This window comes from Aythya ferina (assembly GCF_964211825.1).
Source record: "Aythya ferina genome assembly, chromosome: 2".
NCBI classification, from domain to species: domain Eukaryota; kingdom Metazoa; phylum Chordata; class Aves; order Anseriformes; family Anatidae; genus Aythya; species Aythya ferina.
In genome coordinates, this window is record NC_140297.1 from 37314757 (window position 1) to 37331452 (window position 16696).

General features: G+C 36.7%; 1 protein-coding gene across 5 annotated transcripts in view; it reads right to left on the reverse strand.

Moving 5' to 3' along the window:
* ANKRD28 (ankyrin repeat domain 28) overlaps positions 1-16696 on the reverse strand; it is a gene marked incomplete at its 3' end in the record, with an annotated part of 117426 nt that overhangs the window by 39310 nt on the left and 61420 nt on the right. For all 5 annotated transcript variants that reach the window (XM_084507554.1, XM_084507553.1, XM_084507555.1 and 2 more), the window contains 3 exons: positions 7126-7196; positions 3981-4181; positions 3134-3221 (listed from right to left, as the gene is read on the reverse strand). In XM_084507554.1, the coding sequence (XP_084363680.1) occupies positions 3134-3221; positions 3981-4181; positions 7126-7196 (360 nt within the window). The remainder of the gene's footprint in view (positions 1-3133; positions 3222-3980; positions 4182-7125; positions 7197-16696) is intronic.

Sequence of the window (16696 nt, forward strand, 5' to 3'; positions counted from 1 at the left end):
AAGATGTTTTAATAAACTTTCAGTCACCACAGTACTGCATGGCCCCAAAATACACAAAGACCCTCACCAAGCTCTATAGATCAGAAGCACACTGAGCTAACCAGGGCAATGGGAGGTGCTGCAGCATTTCATTCTATGATTTCTGCATTACTTCAGTAGAAAAGACCGAGAAAGAGAAAGTTAAACATGATACTCATCGTATTACCCAAACATAGTGGAGACAAGAATGGAAACAAGCCCTGCATGACAGACAGCAGTACACAAGATATTGAAAGTGGTGAAAGAAAGAGAAATACTGAACAGAGCAGTGGCACAGAACTTTAAAGTGAAGGGAAAAAAAAAAAAAAAAATCCCTGACCTGCATTTAAACGCAAACAGCGATCAGTGGAAGATGCTCACACAGGAGAGCGAGACACTTCAAGTAGGAAGCGCTCAGGAGCCATTCCCACACGCTGACAAGGCAGCGCTAACACTCACGATCCCAAGTCCATTTTGGTTGCAGCATTACAGCTGGACAGCAAAGGAGCCGTGTGAAAAGCAGGAAGGAAGGGAAACAATGGATGTAACCCTACACAGTTATTTATAGGAGAATGACGAAGAGCCTAATTTCTTTTTTACTCTACGGTCTATTTTATCCAGTGGAAAAGCTTTAAGGCTTTCTTCTAACAACTGGAGCAATGTAAAATGGCTGGAAATTGTGAGGGAGACATATAAGGATTTCTTTTGCTTGTTTGAACTCCTCTAGGAGTTCTTTTTTCCTACTCTATTGTGTGCAAGTATTTCTAGGATGACAGACATCAGATAAATGACATTTTTCCCACTCTGTTCATTAAGAGAATTTCCTACTAATAGCCTATGAAATAGCACTCATTAAAAATGGAATAAATGTAGCTCATCTGAAAAATAGAGGATTTTTTTTTCCATCCTGGTGAGCACAAGCCAGAAAATGTCTATCTGATGTTTGTCAAATCCCTGCCATCTCATGCATTTACTTGCATTCAACAAAAATTTTGCGAACAGTCACCTTAAAGTGATTGAACAGCCTGTCAAAGAAATTTCTCTAAATAATTATGAAATACTAATGCAAAATATTCCAAAGAATGTTGGATAAATAATGAAGGCTGTTCTCCAACTTCTCTGTTTAACTGGTATCAGTACTTGAAGTACAATTCCAGGGGCTTTCAAAAAATAACTTCAGAGTATTAATGCTGTCACAGTCTCTTCAAAATTTACTAGCATCTTCAAATCTTTTCTTCTGAAGACATCTCAGCACCGTCCTATTGTTCTTTTCAGCATTTCGCAGCCTTATTTTTCGTTCCTATCAGATTATTTCAGACCTATACTGGCAGGGACATAGGACTAATTTGAAATTGGCCCAAAACTACAGAAATCTGCAAAGACAATAGTTAATAATTCTACTTTTGAATAAATCCAGGCATTTATGAGATGATCACTTTTATGTGAAGCCTAAATCTGTAAGTGAATGCTTCTTTTTTCATTTGTAAAGACTAGAATTTTTAGTCCTTGGACCAAAGCATATTTCATACAATGAACAATTCATTGTCAATCCCCTGAAGCTCAGCGTAAGGTTTTTCATCAAACGGTATTTAAATAGGGTAAGTTAACACACACATACATGCTGCTCTTTTGCTTTGCTCAGTAGCTGATTTTAAAACTTTATTTCCATGTTTAAGTTATTGCTTCCATTTCCTTTTTCATGGTGAGACTGGGAAAGCAGGTGTAAGATACTCGATGTCACTACTTTTTGAATAACAGATGAGAAATGTGTTTAATTAGCAACTTCAAATCTATTGTTAACAACTGCTCCTCTCCCCTCCCGTACACATTACAAAGCATTATGCGTATTTATGAGTGTCTAATTTCTAATGATGAACATGAATATCAAACTGCATATTCAGGGACATTTTGCCTAAGATCAGACTGCCAAGGCAGAATTACCCTAGCCTTACAGATGTCTACATAATCTCCCAGTTTATGCCATATTTTTTGTTTGTTTGATATCAGATAGAATAAAAATTGTTCATTTTACTCAGAGAAGGGGTAGTAGAGGAATTAATCTCCTTGTGCATTAATTTATATACAAGATGCTCCTTTGTAAACCACAGTTCAAGGTTTTCACTGAGATGTTAGTTTCAAGTGCTATTTTTATCTTAGACTAACTGAAAAACAAACAAACAAAAAACCCCACAATGTTCACATTAAATCACCTCTGAAAAAAAAATAATGCTGCAAAGAATAGGACCGTGTTCTCCTGAATGTTCTTCTCTTTAAGTTTCATAAGATGGTAACATGTGCATATAAATACGTATTTTCTAGGGAAATCTAACATTTCATTATATTAAATACAAAGAAAAATGCAAATCATCAGAACATAAAAGGAACAACAAATCACATATGATCACATTTTAGTTCCATATTTCATCTTCAAATTCCCATGTAGATTCACACAAGACTGATGCTACTGCTTTTACTTTTTTCCCTTGGCTGGATAAGGTTATGAAACAATAAGCTAAAATACTGAATAACAAGTAAGACGATGGAATCATCAACTGTTGTCTTCTTGAAACTGGTACTGAAACTTGGCTGTTCACTGTTCATGTATGGCACATTGCACACATCAAAGAAGAACTTTAGACTTTCTGAAAGTTAGAGGCATAAAATGAACATGTGTTTTGAAGTGTTTTTTGGCTTCTGAACAGGCACAATACATTCTGCAATGACAAATACAATCAGCAGCTGCGTGTGAATTACTTTGAAGCAAGCTGGCATAACCACCCTCTGTTTGAGGTGCCTCTTGTAGTAATTGTTTGCTTTTAGTTCAGCACTGCTGCAAAGCATCACCTATGATTAGACTCCTGCTGAGTAAGGAACATAGTTTCCTATTTTTAGATAAAAATTGATTTTTCCTTTTCAAACAAATTCATTTTCCAACCACAAAAACATATTTACATGGCCATTAGAAGTATACTATTAATGGTTTTCTGGCAAATTCACAGATAACTTTAATGCTTATCATCTAAGTATTTTTCCCAGAAATATACAAATCCACTAAACATAAGGTTATTTATATTTTAACTATCACCATAGTAATCAACAGCAAATATGTACATACCCATATATGCTGCCCAGTGTATAGCTCTTCTGTCTTTCTTGTCAAATGCATTAATATTGGCTCCTCTAGACAACAGCAAGCTGACCATCTGGGACAAACAGAAAGAAAAGAAATCCTTTATTCACAGTGGAAAAGTCTACTTAAAACTTAGGCAAAGAAAATCACAGGAGAAGACAAAAATGTGTGTGTTTCAAAGAATTTCAATATGTGTGGTTTTGAATATTCCACATTCTTAAAAAACTGGTCATCCACCTTGGCAGCAGTAACAAAGTGACTGTAAGGAACAGAAAATTCGACACCAACAAAAAAGATTTATGAATTAAATATGACAAACCTGTGGAATCTTTGAGATCTTCAGGCCAAAGGATGTACTAAAGGCAATCACCAAAAGCAAGCCTACTGCCAACTTCTCTCCAATTACCTACCACAATTACTGTAAAAATTTCTCAAGAATCACTTTTCAGGGTTTGAAAACTAGTAAGTTGGAGCTTGTTGCATGTACTTTCTCCCCTTTCAGTGGCAAGATTCTATATATTCACTATCTACTGAAAAGATTATTTTTTTCCATTTTAAATTTATCTATTACTAATTTAGACTCCAGTTAACTTGGATAAATTTGCTTATGTCTTTAGAGAGGTGTGGTACAATAATATTCCAACTAAATGGTGTAATACAACCAATCTGTACACAGATCCATGCAAAAGACAAACTGAAATACGAAATAGGGTTTTGGCCTGTGTTTTTTGAAGGGATAGGGAGAAACGTGATTTTTACCTGAGAAGCTAAAAATTAGAATGTGTTGGACAGAACAATACATAGGAAACAAGCTAAGAAAAATAACTCATACCTCAACATGTCCGCTGAAGGCTGCATGATGCAATGCGGTTCTGCCTGCTCGATCAGACACATTTACATTACTTAGAAGAGGCACCAAAGCCTCAGCACATTTCACAGCTTTGTTTGCAGCTGCTATATGTAGGGGTGTCTGCCAGTTCTTATCACGAGCATTGACATCTGCTGAATGCTTTAACAACACCTGAACAGCATCCTGAAAACATTTAAAAACATGGAAATAAAAAACAAGCCACTTAGTAAAGATTTTAAATGCTACATTTTAAATCTAAATATATATTTGCGTATGCATACACCATATATAAAGTCTAATGGAATAAAACCATCTGCAATTTGTTCTTTTGTAAGCATATTCTTGTGGTTTGGTACTTTATCATAAATCCACCCTTGTGAATCCTCTCAAGGACATGAGGAACATACTCCCTACAGGGTTCAACTGCATCAACCATTTCCAGGTCTTTTTTCCGATTCTGTGGACCAGCTGGCAAGTTATTTCATCATCACAACTAATTTACAAAGCTCAATAAATCTCCTCAGGAATTCCTCCACTGCCAAAGATTAGTAAGTTTCTACGAACTTGCAATGCACTTTCATCAATTCGCTAGGCAAAACTTTTGAACTGCCAAAATCTAGAAATGTCAGAGAGACAGATGAACTTATGACATGTACATTTAGAGAACCACAGATAAAACAGAGCAACATCACAAAGAGTTTCAGCATCTGCTGTTGCAAAACTCCTGAAAAATTTTTTCCAAATATTGCACTATATTCCATCTCACAAAGCCAGTATTCATTTCCTTTTGTTAAATGCAAAAGCTATGAAAATTTTATAAGGCAAGATAAACAAGTCCAATTAAAATACGTGCACAAAACTGAAAGATAGAAAAAAAATCACTTATTGGCATTAACATGACAATGAATACTGCATTTTGCATCAACTTTATGACGTTCCCACAATTCACTAATTGCTTTAAGTGACTTCCAACTCAAACACTGAGCACACAAATAAATGGCTGGCACTTTGAACTTAAAATAGATTATGAAAAGTAGTTAATGGAAACTTCAAATCACACTGTGGTCCAACAGCTAGGTATTATTCTCAGCCATGAGCAGAATGCTAAATAATACTGGATTCTATTAAGTGCAATGAATTATGTCAAGAAACTGAAATTTCTTCTATTTTAATAAAAAAAGAAAATAGGAATAAATATGAAAGTTAAAATACTGCATCACACACTTGTAATTTAAGTGATAAATGCAACAATTTTTATTTTCTAAGAAAAACTTAAGCAGATTTAATAATTGAAAAATCTAATCGATATTTTGAACTTTTGGCTTCTTTGGACCAAATCTTAAGAAAAAACTAATTGGAATAAAGAAACTTCAGAATAGCTATTAACTCTGCTGCAGAAGAAAGCACCACATAAAAGAAAACATAAAAGTTGCATAAAAATATCCCATCTTCTACTTCTCTATGGATATATATCAACACATTTCAAAAACTAGTGGATCTGGTCAGATTCCCCCAGCAAAGTAGGCTGTAGTATGTAGACTAGAGTATGCAAATATTAAGGTCTGGAGCCTGACAGTCTTGACATGAAGTTGCTTGAACTCATGCAGCTGACAGCAAAATCCATAACAGCAGCTATTTTGCATCATTCAGCGTCTTTATTTGACTGCAAGTGCCCTTGCTTCAAGGATAAGACCGCATGCTTTACTGAAATCACTATCAGGGTTTTTGTCATTACAGCTTTTTTCATTTAATGCCTTAAAACCACGTACAACTGTCAGCTGCAAACCAGTGCCTTGGCGTATCAACCACCTCTCCATTTGTGCGGTCTCCAATGACGTGCCATGTTTATAAATAGAAAATTCCGACAAGAGCCTACCCCTGCTATTAGGCTAAATGGTCTGATTGGTTTACTTGCGTTGTTTGCACCTTTGGTTAGTATTTTGTTTAAAATATTCCACATTAAATAAAAAAAAAAGAGCAAAGTCACATTTCTTGAAGTTATCATTTAGGTCCAGTTTGACTGCAGCCCTCCTCTCTACAAGCTTCACTGATTTCATGAGTTTTGTTGTCCCTCTGAAGAACGCAGTATTTGGTACTTCAGCTCCTTTGGGAGCTGACTGAAGCCTAAAAAAAACTCAAAAAGAACAAACTGCATTTGTGAATAAGGCTCCCTTGATTTTCAAACACGGTTTTGAGTAACACCATCTCCATATAACTTAGCTATTAATGATAGTGACAAAAGAATATAATTTACCCAGGGAATTCTAGAGCAAAAACTGAAACAAGGGCTGTTTAGATAGTTTGTGGATCGAATACTTGAAGCTCGGTGCTTGCCAGAACCAAACTATTCAATTCCATCTTCTCAAACAATCACGTGCACAGAATTTTAAAGAGCACACACCCCTCAAAACAAAACACCTTTTCTTATGAGACGTACTGAAGTGAGCATCAGCCTGACTCAAGATCTCAAAGGAGATAATTTTGCATAAACTCTTCCACATAACAAGCACAGCATTTCTCTGTTTTGATCTTCTACATACATTTAAATTTTTATAAGAACATCAACAACAGAGGAACAATAACAAATTCACTCTTAAATCACTACATTCTCGTAACTGTGTTACTGGTAGACTTCAAAACCTTTATAAATATTTCATTTATAAGTTTTAAAGTGGTTTTCAATACTATCATTACTCATTAGGGTTGAGATTTGTTTTGTTTGTTTCTTTCTTAAGACATGAAAAAAAGGCACATTGTGCTGCAGATTCCATATTAAATCCTATTTCATCTCTAGTTCCCTTATGCTGAACCATTCTGGTTACCATAAAAAAAAAAAAAAAGGTACAGCGGAGTTCAGAACATCGCATGCAGAATCTTCTCTGCTAGGGAGATGGCATTTAAGTAAAGAGCAAAGCTGAAATCTGCAAGTTTATTGTTTTCCTCCTTTCTTCCTACACAGACATATGATAAATATATATGTACTGTCAATATGTTAAACAAAGTGTTTCAAGTGTTCTGCAATTCCAACCATTTGGAGGAGTTTTACTCTGTAAAAAGCTGAACAAAGAACAGAAGGTACTTTAAGATGTCTTATCTTAATACAAAGCAGTCAAAAAAAAAAGCATACCTCACTACAAGATGCCACAGCTCTGTGTAAAGGAGTCAACCATTTGCTGTCTTTGGCATTAACTCTAGCTCCTGTAACAAAAAATAGGAAAACAACAGAAATTAACAATGTGTTTATTATAAAGAGTTAAATATTCTCATGTACAGGGAGAGAATTGTTGGAAAATGCTTATTTTAGGCTTACAGCACAACACCCAAAAAATAAGTCTTTACTCCAGCTGAAGTCCACTCTTTGAGAAAATTCTTTTTAACACTCCATCTATAATACCCTTCCATCAAAATGTACTCATCTTTTTACACCAGGTAATCCTCTATAATCTTTTGTATTTCTAAAGGTACATAAAAGACTGTTGGGATAGAAAGACAGATTCCTCGCCTTCATTCAGCAACAAAAATCTCACACTTTCCCAATGTAGATGAAATTCTCCTTTAAAAAAGAGAGAGGCTACAACTATTCCCTCACCCTCCAGTTTCCTTGCCATTGGATAGTCTACTGTCCAGGTGTGGGATGATGTGGGACAGTAGGTAGGTAGAATAACGCTTCCTCTTCTACTGGGGGTTTGGAAATGCATCTTCTCCACTCCACCAGGGCACCTAGCCCACTGCAGGACCGCCCTGCCTGAGCTAGACTGTAACAACCACACCTCTCTAATCCTAAAAGCGTGCCCAAGAAAGAGCTGTCCTACACAGGAACAGAGGTTGCACAAACATCTGTAAGAGACAAATCTGGTTTGGGATTTTTTTTGTAATAATAAAAGGAAAGAAGGGTGGGGGACTTTTCCTGAAGGAAGCAGCTTAACTACTTACTGCAAGAAGCTTAATCGTTTAATTTTTAAATGATGCATGTATACGCATTTATATTTCTATGTGTACATATATATACACGTACCCAAAGCCTTATACATTTCTTAATACCTTGTGTGGAAATTTAGCCATCTGTATTTGGAAACAGATGATCTTACAGAGGCACGAGAATTTAAACTCAGTGTTTGCAAATGTAATTTGGAAATATTCTTAAAAATAATTCACAGAGTAATGGATGATACCCTACAGTAACATTAATGCTATCTGGTCAGAGACTATTAATTTCTCAAGCTAGCCATATTAGTACTATTTCAGAACCAACTTTAATTTTTTCTATACAAGTAATAAATAAATAAATAAATAAAGAAGGGTGAAAGATCTGTAAGGCACAAAGCATCAAACAAGCTACTGGTCAGGATACTGGTAAGGATACTCGGCTTAGAAACGGGATATTTTGGTCCAAGTCTGCCAGACCTGCACCAACAGTGAAATCCTTCCCAGTTATCTGAACAACCCGACCAAGGAACTTAACTGTCCATACAAACTGATGACTGCATGTACTACGCAACACAAAGATGTGAAGTCAGTTCTGTGAGTTTGTTTTTTGTGGTCAATCCTTCCCCTTCTGACTTAAGAACACACCAAAGCAGCCGATTTTGGAACCAAACTCCCACTTTGACCCTAGGTCTTCCTCCAAGTACATGACAGAGCCTGAGGTCTCTAATTATTGGTTACAATTTCAAGGACTTTTTTCCTTCCTTGTCTAAATTTCAGAAGCTTTATAGGTCTCTCCAAGTTCTAAAGCTTTTGGAAAATAAGTCTGAAGGAACGGAGAAGAAGTCTAACTCCACTCAAGAAAAATATATTCTAACAAAAGTTTAAGAGACTTAATCTTAGCATAAACATCTACTTTTGTCAACCATCAAAAGGACTTACTGTAGTGCATCATGTCATGTAGCATAATGCAATAGACTATCTCTAATTCTGCATAGAGCCCAAGTGAAAAATAATTTGATGGCTATAAATGTCAGCAGAATTTTCTTAGGATTTTTGGTAATCTTTCCCAAAAGACGACCTGAATAATCACTAAATGAGAATATAATCAATGGATGACATATCAGACAGAAGTCTTTAATTCTTCTGACCGTCTTCCAGGTTATTTTTAGCCACTTCTTGGTTTTAGCACATCAGACAAAACAACGAGCCCAAATGATGCACCAATCTCCACCTAACTTCACACCTACAGCCAACAACCAAGGAAGGAGGACTTTCGAAGTCTAATTGCTTTCTGCTTCTAACTTTAGGATACAAACATCTTTGAAATGTTTTAACGCAAAATATGATACACAGTAAGAATGAAGGGAGTTAATAATCACCATTCTGATTTTCCTCTGGAAAATGCATTCTCAGGGTCTGAGGTCAAGTCAGATCCACCCAGGCGATCAAGCCTGAGCTAGGAGGAGCCCCACACCCAGCACGATCCCACTGCAAGGAAGTGGCACTTACTTAATTTCCATGAGAACGTGCTGAGGCTCCATGATGTGTTTATGGGCTCAGCCAAGTCGCTCACTGATATTTTTGGTAGGTTAACAGTCTAAAAAGCCCATCAGAAGAGGGCAGGAATAAATACAAAAAGATGCCATATAAAAGCTTTTATCAGTGGTAAGTTAACCAAACTAGCTAGGACTAAAGGAAAAGAATACCAAAAGGTGGTTTAGTTTCTGGCAGGAAAGAAAACCAGAGGTAGTTAAAGAAGCATCTAAGGAAATTTGAAGTGATGTTTAAAAGTAACATGGCCCTCAGAAGAGCAAAACACAAAACAGTAACGGCTCTGACCCATAAGTGATCTTTCACCTAAAATAAGCCTAAACATAAGTCTAGGACATCCTATATTCATCAAAGAAATGTAATAACTGAACACTAAAACAAGTTATCTTTTCAAATGCATAAAAAATTATAGATTCTCTGACAACGGAAGAACAAAGCTCACTTCTGACAAAAGACATGTCTCTTTGATGCACTCATCTAAGAAAAAGCAACCGAGTTTGCTTCTTCACAACAAAAAAACCCATCGGCTCCAAACCCATTGGATTGAAAGGCAAAGTTAAAATAATTAAAACAGGTGTACTATCAAAAAAAACCAACCACGTTTGTATGCACTATTAACGTAGGAATACTATGGGAATCAGGAGAGATGTAGCTCTTCCTACATTAAATAAAATAGGATTTAAAATCAACATCAAGAGATGTTCCCCCTTAAATTTCTCCAAGATGACATGCTGCCAAGAATGATTTACATTTCATAAAACAGCCTCTCCAAGCAACCTTGCATCTAGTCCCCTCTCTAGGCTGTTTTTACTTCTTCCAGCATGATTTTGAGAAAATGCTTCAGTTCCCCCTTCAGATGAGCATCTGAAAGAGATGAGACAGAAAGCTCCCTGAAACCTAAACGTACCCATACCCACAGGGACAAAGTTCGCATCCTTTATACTTTGAGGTAAAGCTCTACTGCAGATCACTGCAAATAAATGTTAGAAAATACATTACACCTTTACTCAATTGCCTTTTGTTAAAGACGATTTGAACGCATGCATGCATATAAATTACTGGGCTGTGTTATCTCTGGGAAGCTCAACCTGCTGATATGCCCAGCAGGGCACTGCTCAGATTCTCAATACCTTCTCGTGCACCTTGTGCAGCAGTTTGCAGCGTTCAAACAACCCAACATACTCTTCCATGTTGGTGGACTCGACTGACAGATTAAGCAAAAACTTCCCTTCATCAACAACTTTACCGGTACAGCCTAGAAAGTTTACAAATCCAGGCAAATTTGAACAGAGTATTTTTGCTCTTCAAACTGCGGAGGGAAGTGTTACAAATTCTTCTTACCTCCCTGAATACTAAATCCCATTTTGCAAAGCTGCACTTACAAGACTGACAAAGACATTTTATCTATCTCGTACAGTAGCTACTGAAAAGCCCACCTGTGCTTACTTTCAGCAAATCTATTTTCTAAGAGACATGTATTGAACTCAATACATGCATCAATTTATCAAATGATTTTTGAAAACTTTAATTTTATCAGGCCACATCCGTATGTCCCCCAATACCCAGACGTATGTTTCTGTGATGCAGTTGCTACTTCCCTGGTTTCAATACCCCTACACTTGAGCAGAAGCTACCATCTCAACCCTTCTCTTGAAGAGACAGGCAATGGACAGTTGACTGGGCTGCATGAAACAGTCACACACCTCTCTCTTCATCCATAAAGTCCCATACAACTGTATGCAGCTATATTTTATCCACTTCACCTCTGTTCTCCTTCCATAAGAAATATTGCTAGCTTGCCATGACAATCCCTGCCTGTTACTCAACACCAGAATTCTTCCAATTTGCAGATATCCTTAGAAAAAGCACTACAGCATTTAGATATCACTAGCTGGAAATAGATTCAGAAAAGGAATACAATGGAACTGACATTTCTGTCTTTGCCCACAGTACTAACTTTAAGTATTGAATTGCCTTCCACCATTCTGCCAGTTTGTAGTCCGTATTTTTAGGCTGTCACGGACAATATTTCCCTTTATTATTGTACAAGATGTGCCAGCAATTGTACAACAACATAATATAAGCAAATAAAGCAAAACTGTTTCCACTTGCATGTAAAATAGACACCTACTGTTCAGTATTTGACACTATGAAAACATGTTTATTTAAGAGTAAAAGACGTAAATAAGATCTTTAGACTACATTTTAAAAAGCTAACAACAAACTTGTTTAACATCTAGAATATTGGAATACTTCTAGGAATCACTTTTGCAGAATTAGAAGTTCCCAGGTACAAATCACTAAGAATAACCAATAGTCCACATTGTGATTAGATTCAGTTTAACTATTTTCCTGAGGGCTTGTATTAGTTTTGGAAGTTTTTTCCTTTTAGACTGATCCACTTTTTATCTAGGACCATGGAAATACTTAAAAGCAGCAGGCAGAAATTGTCACAGTGGAATGAATGGATGAAAAAAACATTTTCTCTGCTAGAAAATTATGTGAACATTCAAGGGGAGATGCAGAAAAAACCTTGTAAAACAGAAGACAACTTCAGATGACAATTTGAACAATTAGTGAAATATAAACTAACCTCCTATTGAGAAACTGGAAACTTGGAAAATTTAAGACTTTGAGAGACAGCTTCTACCTATGTAGAAGCTAAATGTGTAATAGGGAATCTATAATAATATGAATCTATTGTACAGTATAATCTATAAAAATTGAGAGGGATAGGACTGGTATGTCTTTTGAGCAGCTGAAATTACTCTTCAACATCTACTTTTATTTTTATTGTTACAAAACAATCAAACAGACAAAAACATGGAGAAATACTGGAAGATAAGCACAATCAAGTCCAAGTTATCCTCCAAATTTCTCTTGCCTAAACAGTTTTTGTCACCTCTCAGACATTAAATCCTTGAGCTTCCAAGAGCAGCACAAGTTTCTCAGACTCCCTGAGCTAACGAACATTTGTACTTTTTCATAAGCTATGAGAGTTGGTCTCTCTCATAAAAAGTTAGAGCTGCTTCCTTCAGCTACCTTCTACACAGCAACTGCTGCCAGAGGACAGTGAGGACGGCTCTAAAGAGAAAATTGTTGCTCACATTGTTGAAGGAAGGAAGAGGAAAAGGCCAAAAGATACAGCCAGTGTAAAAGGAGTGCCTGTGAAACCACAGGCCTTTGCACATGGGCATGTTTGCAACCCAAACAAAGGTAGCTTCATTCCACTGATATTTTCTCAGCGACAGCCTTTCAACAGCTCAGCTGTTCGATTGCCATTGCACGCAAGTAGCACTTTTAATACTTGCGTGGCTTGAGAATGAGCTGAAAGAAACCCAGCTTGAGGGGAGCAATGTTGGAGGGTCTTTGCTATCCTACAAAGTCTATGTTGTTACAGTAACGCTAGTTTTCCAGCAGCAGGTTGATTATTACACGGTACAGCTGACCCACAAGAAAGCACAACAAATACTCAGAGGCTTCTAAACCTTAATGAGATGTAGACCACACATTTGTGTATGCTGAGCTCCATGCAGTGAAAATTTGGGGTTAAACAAACAGAAATGTGTTATGTTAGTATTAAGTATCAGTGCAATAACAGTAACTAATCCTACTTGAAAGTAAACAACATAACTCATGTTTCTTTTCATGAAGCCTGCTAATTTCAGTGAAAGCAATAATAGCATGCATGTTATATTAAAGAAAACATGAAAAAAGTTACTAATCAAGGGAACACAATCTGGGATCATACTAATACTAATCCATCCTGCTCCTCACATCTCACCTGCCTGCAGGAACTACTCTGATAGCATTTAAAAAAGAGTTTGGGACAACTGAAAAAAAAAATTTAAACAGAATAAGCCCCGTCAGAACAGTCCCCTGCAGGACTTAGCTGAAAGAAGAGTTTGAGTCTTTATAAGGACTTCTTTGAAAGAACAAAATTTGGATCTTGACATGCAGTTACACAAGACTAAATTATGTTGCTTTCTATTTCTCAGTAGTTTGTCATCAAGTACACAATTAAACTCAGTGCAATTAAGAAGAGTAAACAAATATACTTTTGTATCAGGACATGAAGCTGCACATTAGTTACACTGTAGTAATACAACTTTGATGGATGTTACGGCTCTTTACAGCATAATATGAAAAAAATGCTTCTAAAATTTTAAGTGACTAATACATGATCTTCTGTTCCATCATTCTATAAACTATAAACAAGCATCTTTACGCCTCATATTTACTGCTCACCTCCTTATCTAACAAATTTAGGTAATGTTAATAACATATCTAGCTGCAAACTAAAGAAAAGAGATGATTTGAACATCCAGACTTCAAGAGAAGTCTGTTAAGAGAATTTGCTTGTAAAACATTCACATCTTTAGGGGACAAGTTTATTAGTAAATTCACTGAAGTGCTACCTCCAGATTAAAAAAAAATAAATAAAATCAATCAAACAAAAAAATCTAAATGTCAAGCCCCAGACAGGAGCCACCAAATCAATTTTCTTTGCTGTTCACAAACTGTCACCTTCATGATCCTTGCCCAGCCAAAAACCTACAAGAGGAGAGATCACAGAGCAACCCTGAAGGCTGGTGGGAAAATAACTTACTCAAGAATTCAAAACCAAAATGAATATGCTTGTAAGACTGAAGGCTTACTTCCTAGAAGTCTGCAAATAGGCTCAATGAGTTCTGTCTTCAAAAACACAATGTGGGTTGCTTAAGTCTACAGTAAAGTGATACTAAGATATTGTAACAGCAATTTATGATCCAAAATACCTACTTGAAAGCAATGTGGACCCACTGAGAGAGATACAAAGTAAACTCCAATCAAATTTAAAAAATCTATGTCTAGGTAATGTACAATGCGTGCTTTAACTAAGAATAGAGGATGAACGAGTCAGATAAGAGCCACTGAGTAGTGGAAAGATTAATATTGACTTCAGCAATTTTGATGATCAATTGGAAGGAAGAATGAAAAAGTTGAGGATAGCTTGCTTAGCAGTATAGCTTCAAAATGGTTCCTAAACATACCAGTAAAACTACATCAGAAGATGTTATGAGTTGCAAAGCCAAGCTCTTGCATGGTGAGAAATGCCTGGATGAAAGCAGCCCACAATGCTTAATTAATTCAATCCCCTGTGCAAATGTATTACAATGGCTCAATTATGAGCCACACAATGTTTACATCCAAATTTACTGCATAAAGGAGATTGCTATTCAAAGGTGTTATTTAACTACCTATTCTTTGTTCAAAAAGAGGCCATGCAACATGGCAAACTTTCTTCAAACTTTGCTGTGGTAACAGATGTACTTTATTTGCTCCTTAACATTCATGTATTATAACAAAATGTAACCTAAATCTGTCCCCAAGGGCAGACTTGATCTCCAGCTGAATCACAACAGATTAATTTTCTGTATCTTTAGGAAATGGAGAGAATAAGATCTGTTAAGTGGTTCCAATTAAGTTCCAATTAGGAGATGGAAGTCAGAAGAAAAATCTTGGCTTGTGCACTGAGGGACCTAGACCCAATCTCTCAGAGAAGTAGCTGGTGCAGTTCTTCAGATCCAGCTGTAAGCACTCACACTCCACAACCTACAAGATCTCAAATCCCACATTCAGAAATGAAGAAGACTAAATTAGCGACTACTTTTTAAAAAGAGTCTGGTTTAAGACTTGCTTGCCTAAGATCCCAGATTGCAAATGGGAAATATATAGATCAAAGCCCAAGCACAGCGCCTTTCCTACTGAGCAGCCTTGACATGCAGACATCACTCTCTCATCCTGCAATTAATGCCCCTCTTCATTCACTTACAAATGCAACAACTGTTGTGTGTGTCTCCTTCACTGTACCACCCTGACCCATTCCCAGAGCAGCCCCTCCTTGTGCAATTCATGAGGCAGTGCTTCTACAGAAAGCCCTAAACACGTAATTCAAGTCCGCAGCATAACGCAGAAGCACAGCCAGGTTAGGCTGCTATTACAGAGATATTCCACAGCGTTCAAAGCTTATGACTCTACAGCTATTTAAGATGTTGCTTTGTAATATTTTGCTTTAAGTAAATCGTGATTTTTATTAACTACAGTTCATCTGAGACATATTAATGTCTCCCAGTCTTCCTGAACAATCTCCAGACACAGCAGCCCCCTGCATCCTCTCCTCCATGCAACAGTTCAACTTGGGACTAGGCGCACCGTCCTAACTCTTAGTTCTTCACTTCCCTCCTTTGTTCTCCAATTTTTCTTACACTTATTCCCAGGCTACGTGCCCAAATAGCATGACTAACCTTTCTTCTACGACCAATTGGGATCTTGCTGCATTAGTATCTGAATAAGGATGTCTCTCCTTTCATTAGCCCTTTGCCTGAGAGAAGGAGAGAGGGATTTTCTTTTCAGTCACAGTTCTGGGAACTGGACTCAGTTCACCCAAGCCAATCGGAAGCTTCAGTCCCAGAAGCAGCTGACTACAACTTCACAGAGTTTGTAATTTGGCTTTTTTTTTCCCATTACTGTGAAAACCCAAACAAAAAGAAATCTTTGCCAAATCCCCGATCCCTTTTCAGAAGAAAAGGGTCACTCCATATTCTTAAGAGTCACCAGAACTTTTTTTTTTCCTCTCTCCTCTGGACAGGGACAAACAGCATGCTTTTCTGACCCACCTTCTCAGCAACACAGTCGAAATTTTCTGGGCAATTTTTTTCTCACATGGTCTAAAAAAAATTCATTATGGAATATTTCCATGGTAAATACACATAGATGTACATAATGTACATATGATTATAATTAATTATAATCATATATATAATTACAGGTAATATAAACTGAAAATATTATATTTTGGTAAATTATAAACAAATTAAATTATGCCTGGCAATTTCAATTAAAAATCTGGAAGTGACTTCTCTATCTTTACATTGACATTTCCTTAAAGGAAAATGTGCTGTTAAAGGTTGCAGTGAGTGGGGGAAAATACCCACCTTTGCACAGGTATTGTGTACCTGTATTGTGTATTTTCATCCCACTATCTAACCTTAAAGCAGTTCCATATCGTGAATTTAACCTCAAGTCATCTGATGGGTACGTTCATCCAAGATCAAAGATAATCAATTTAGTACCTCAATAATGAATTTCTGCTTTCAGGTTTTGGTTTGGTTTCTTGGTTCTCTCCCCACCCTCCCTTTTTTTTTTTTTTAAAGACTAAAATGAACTGTCTTAGAGAA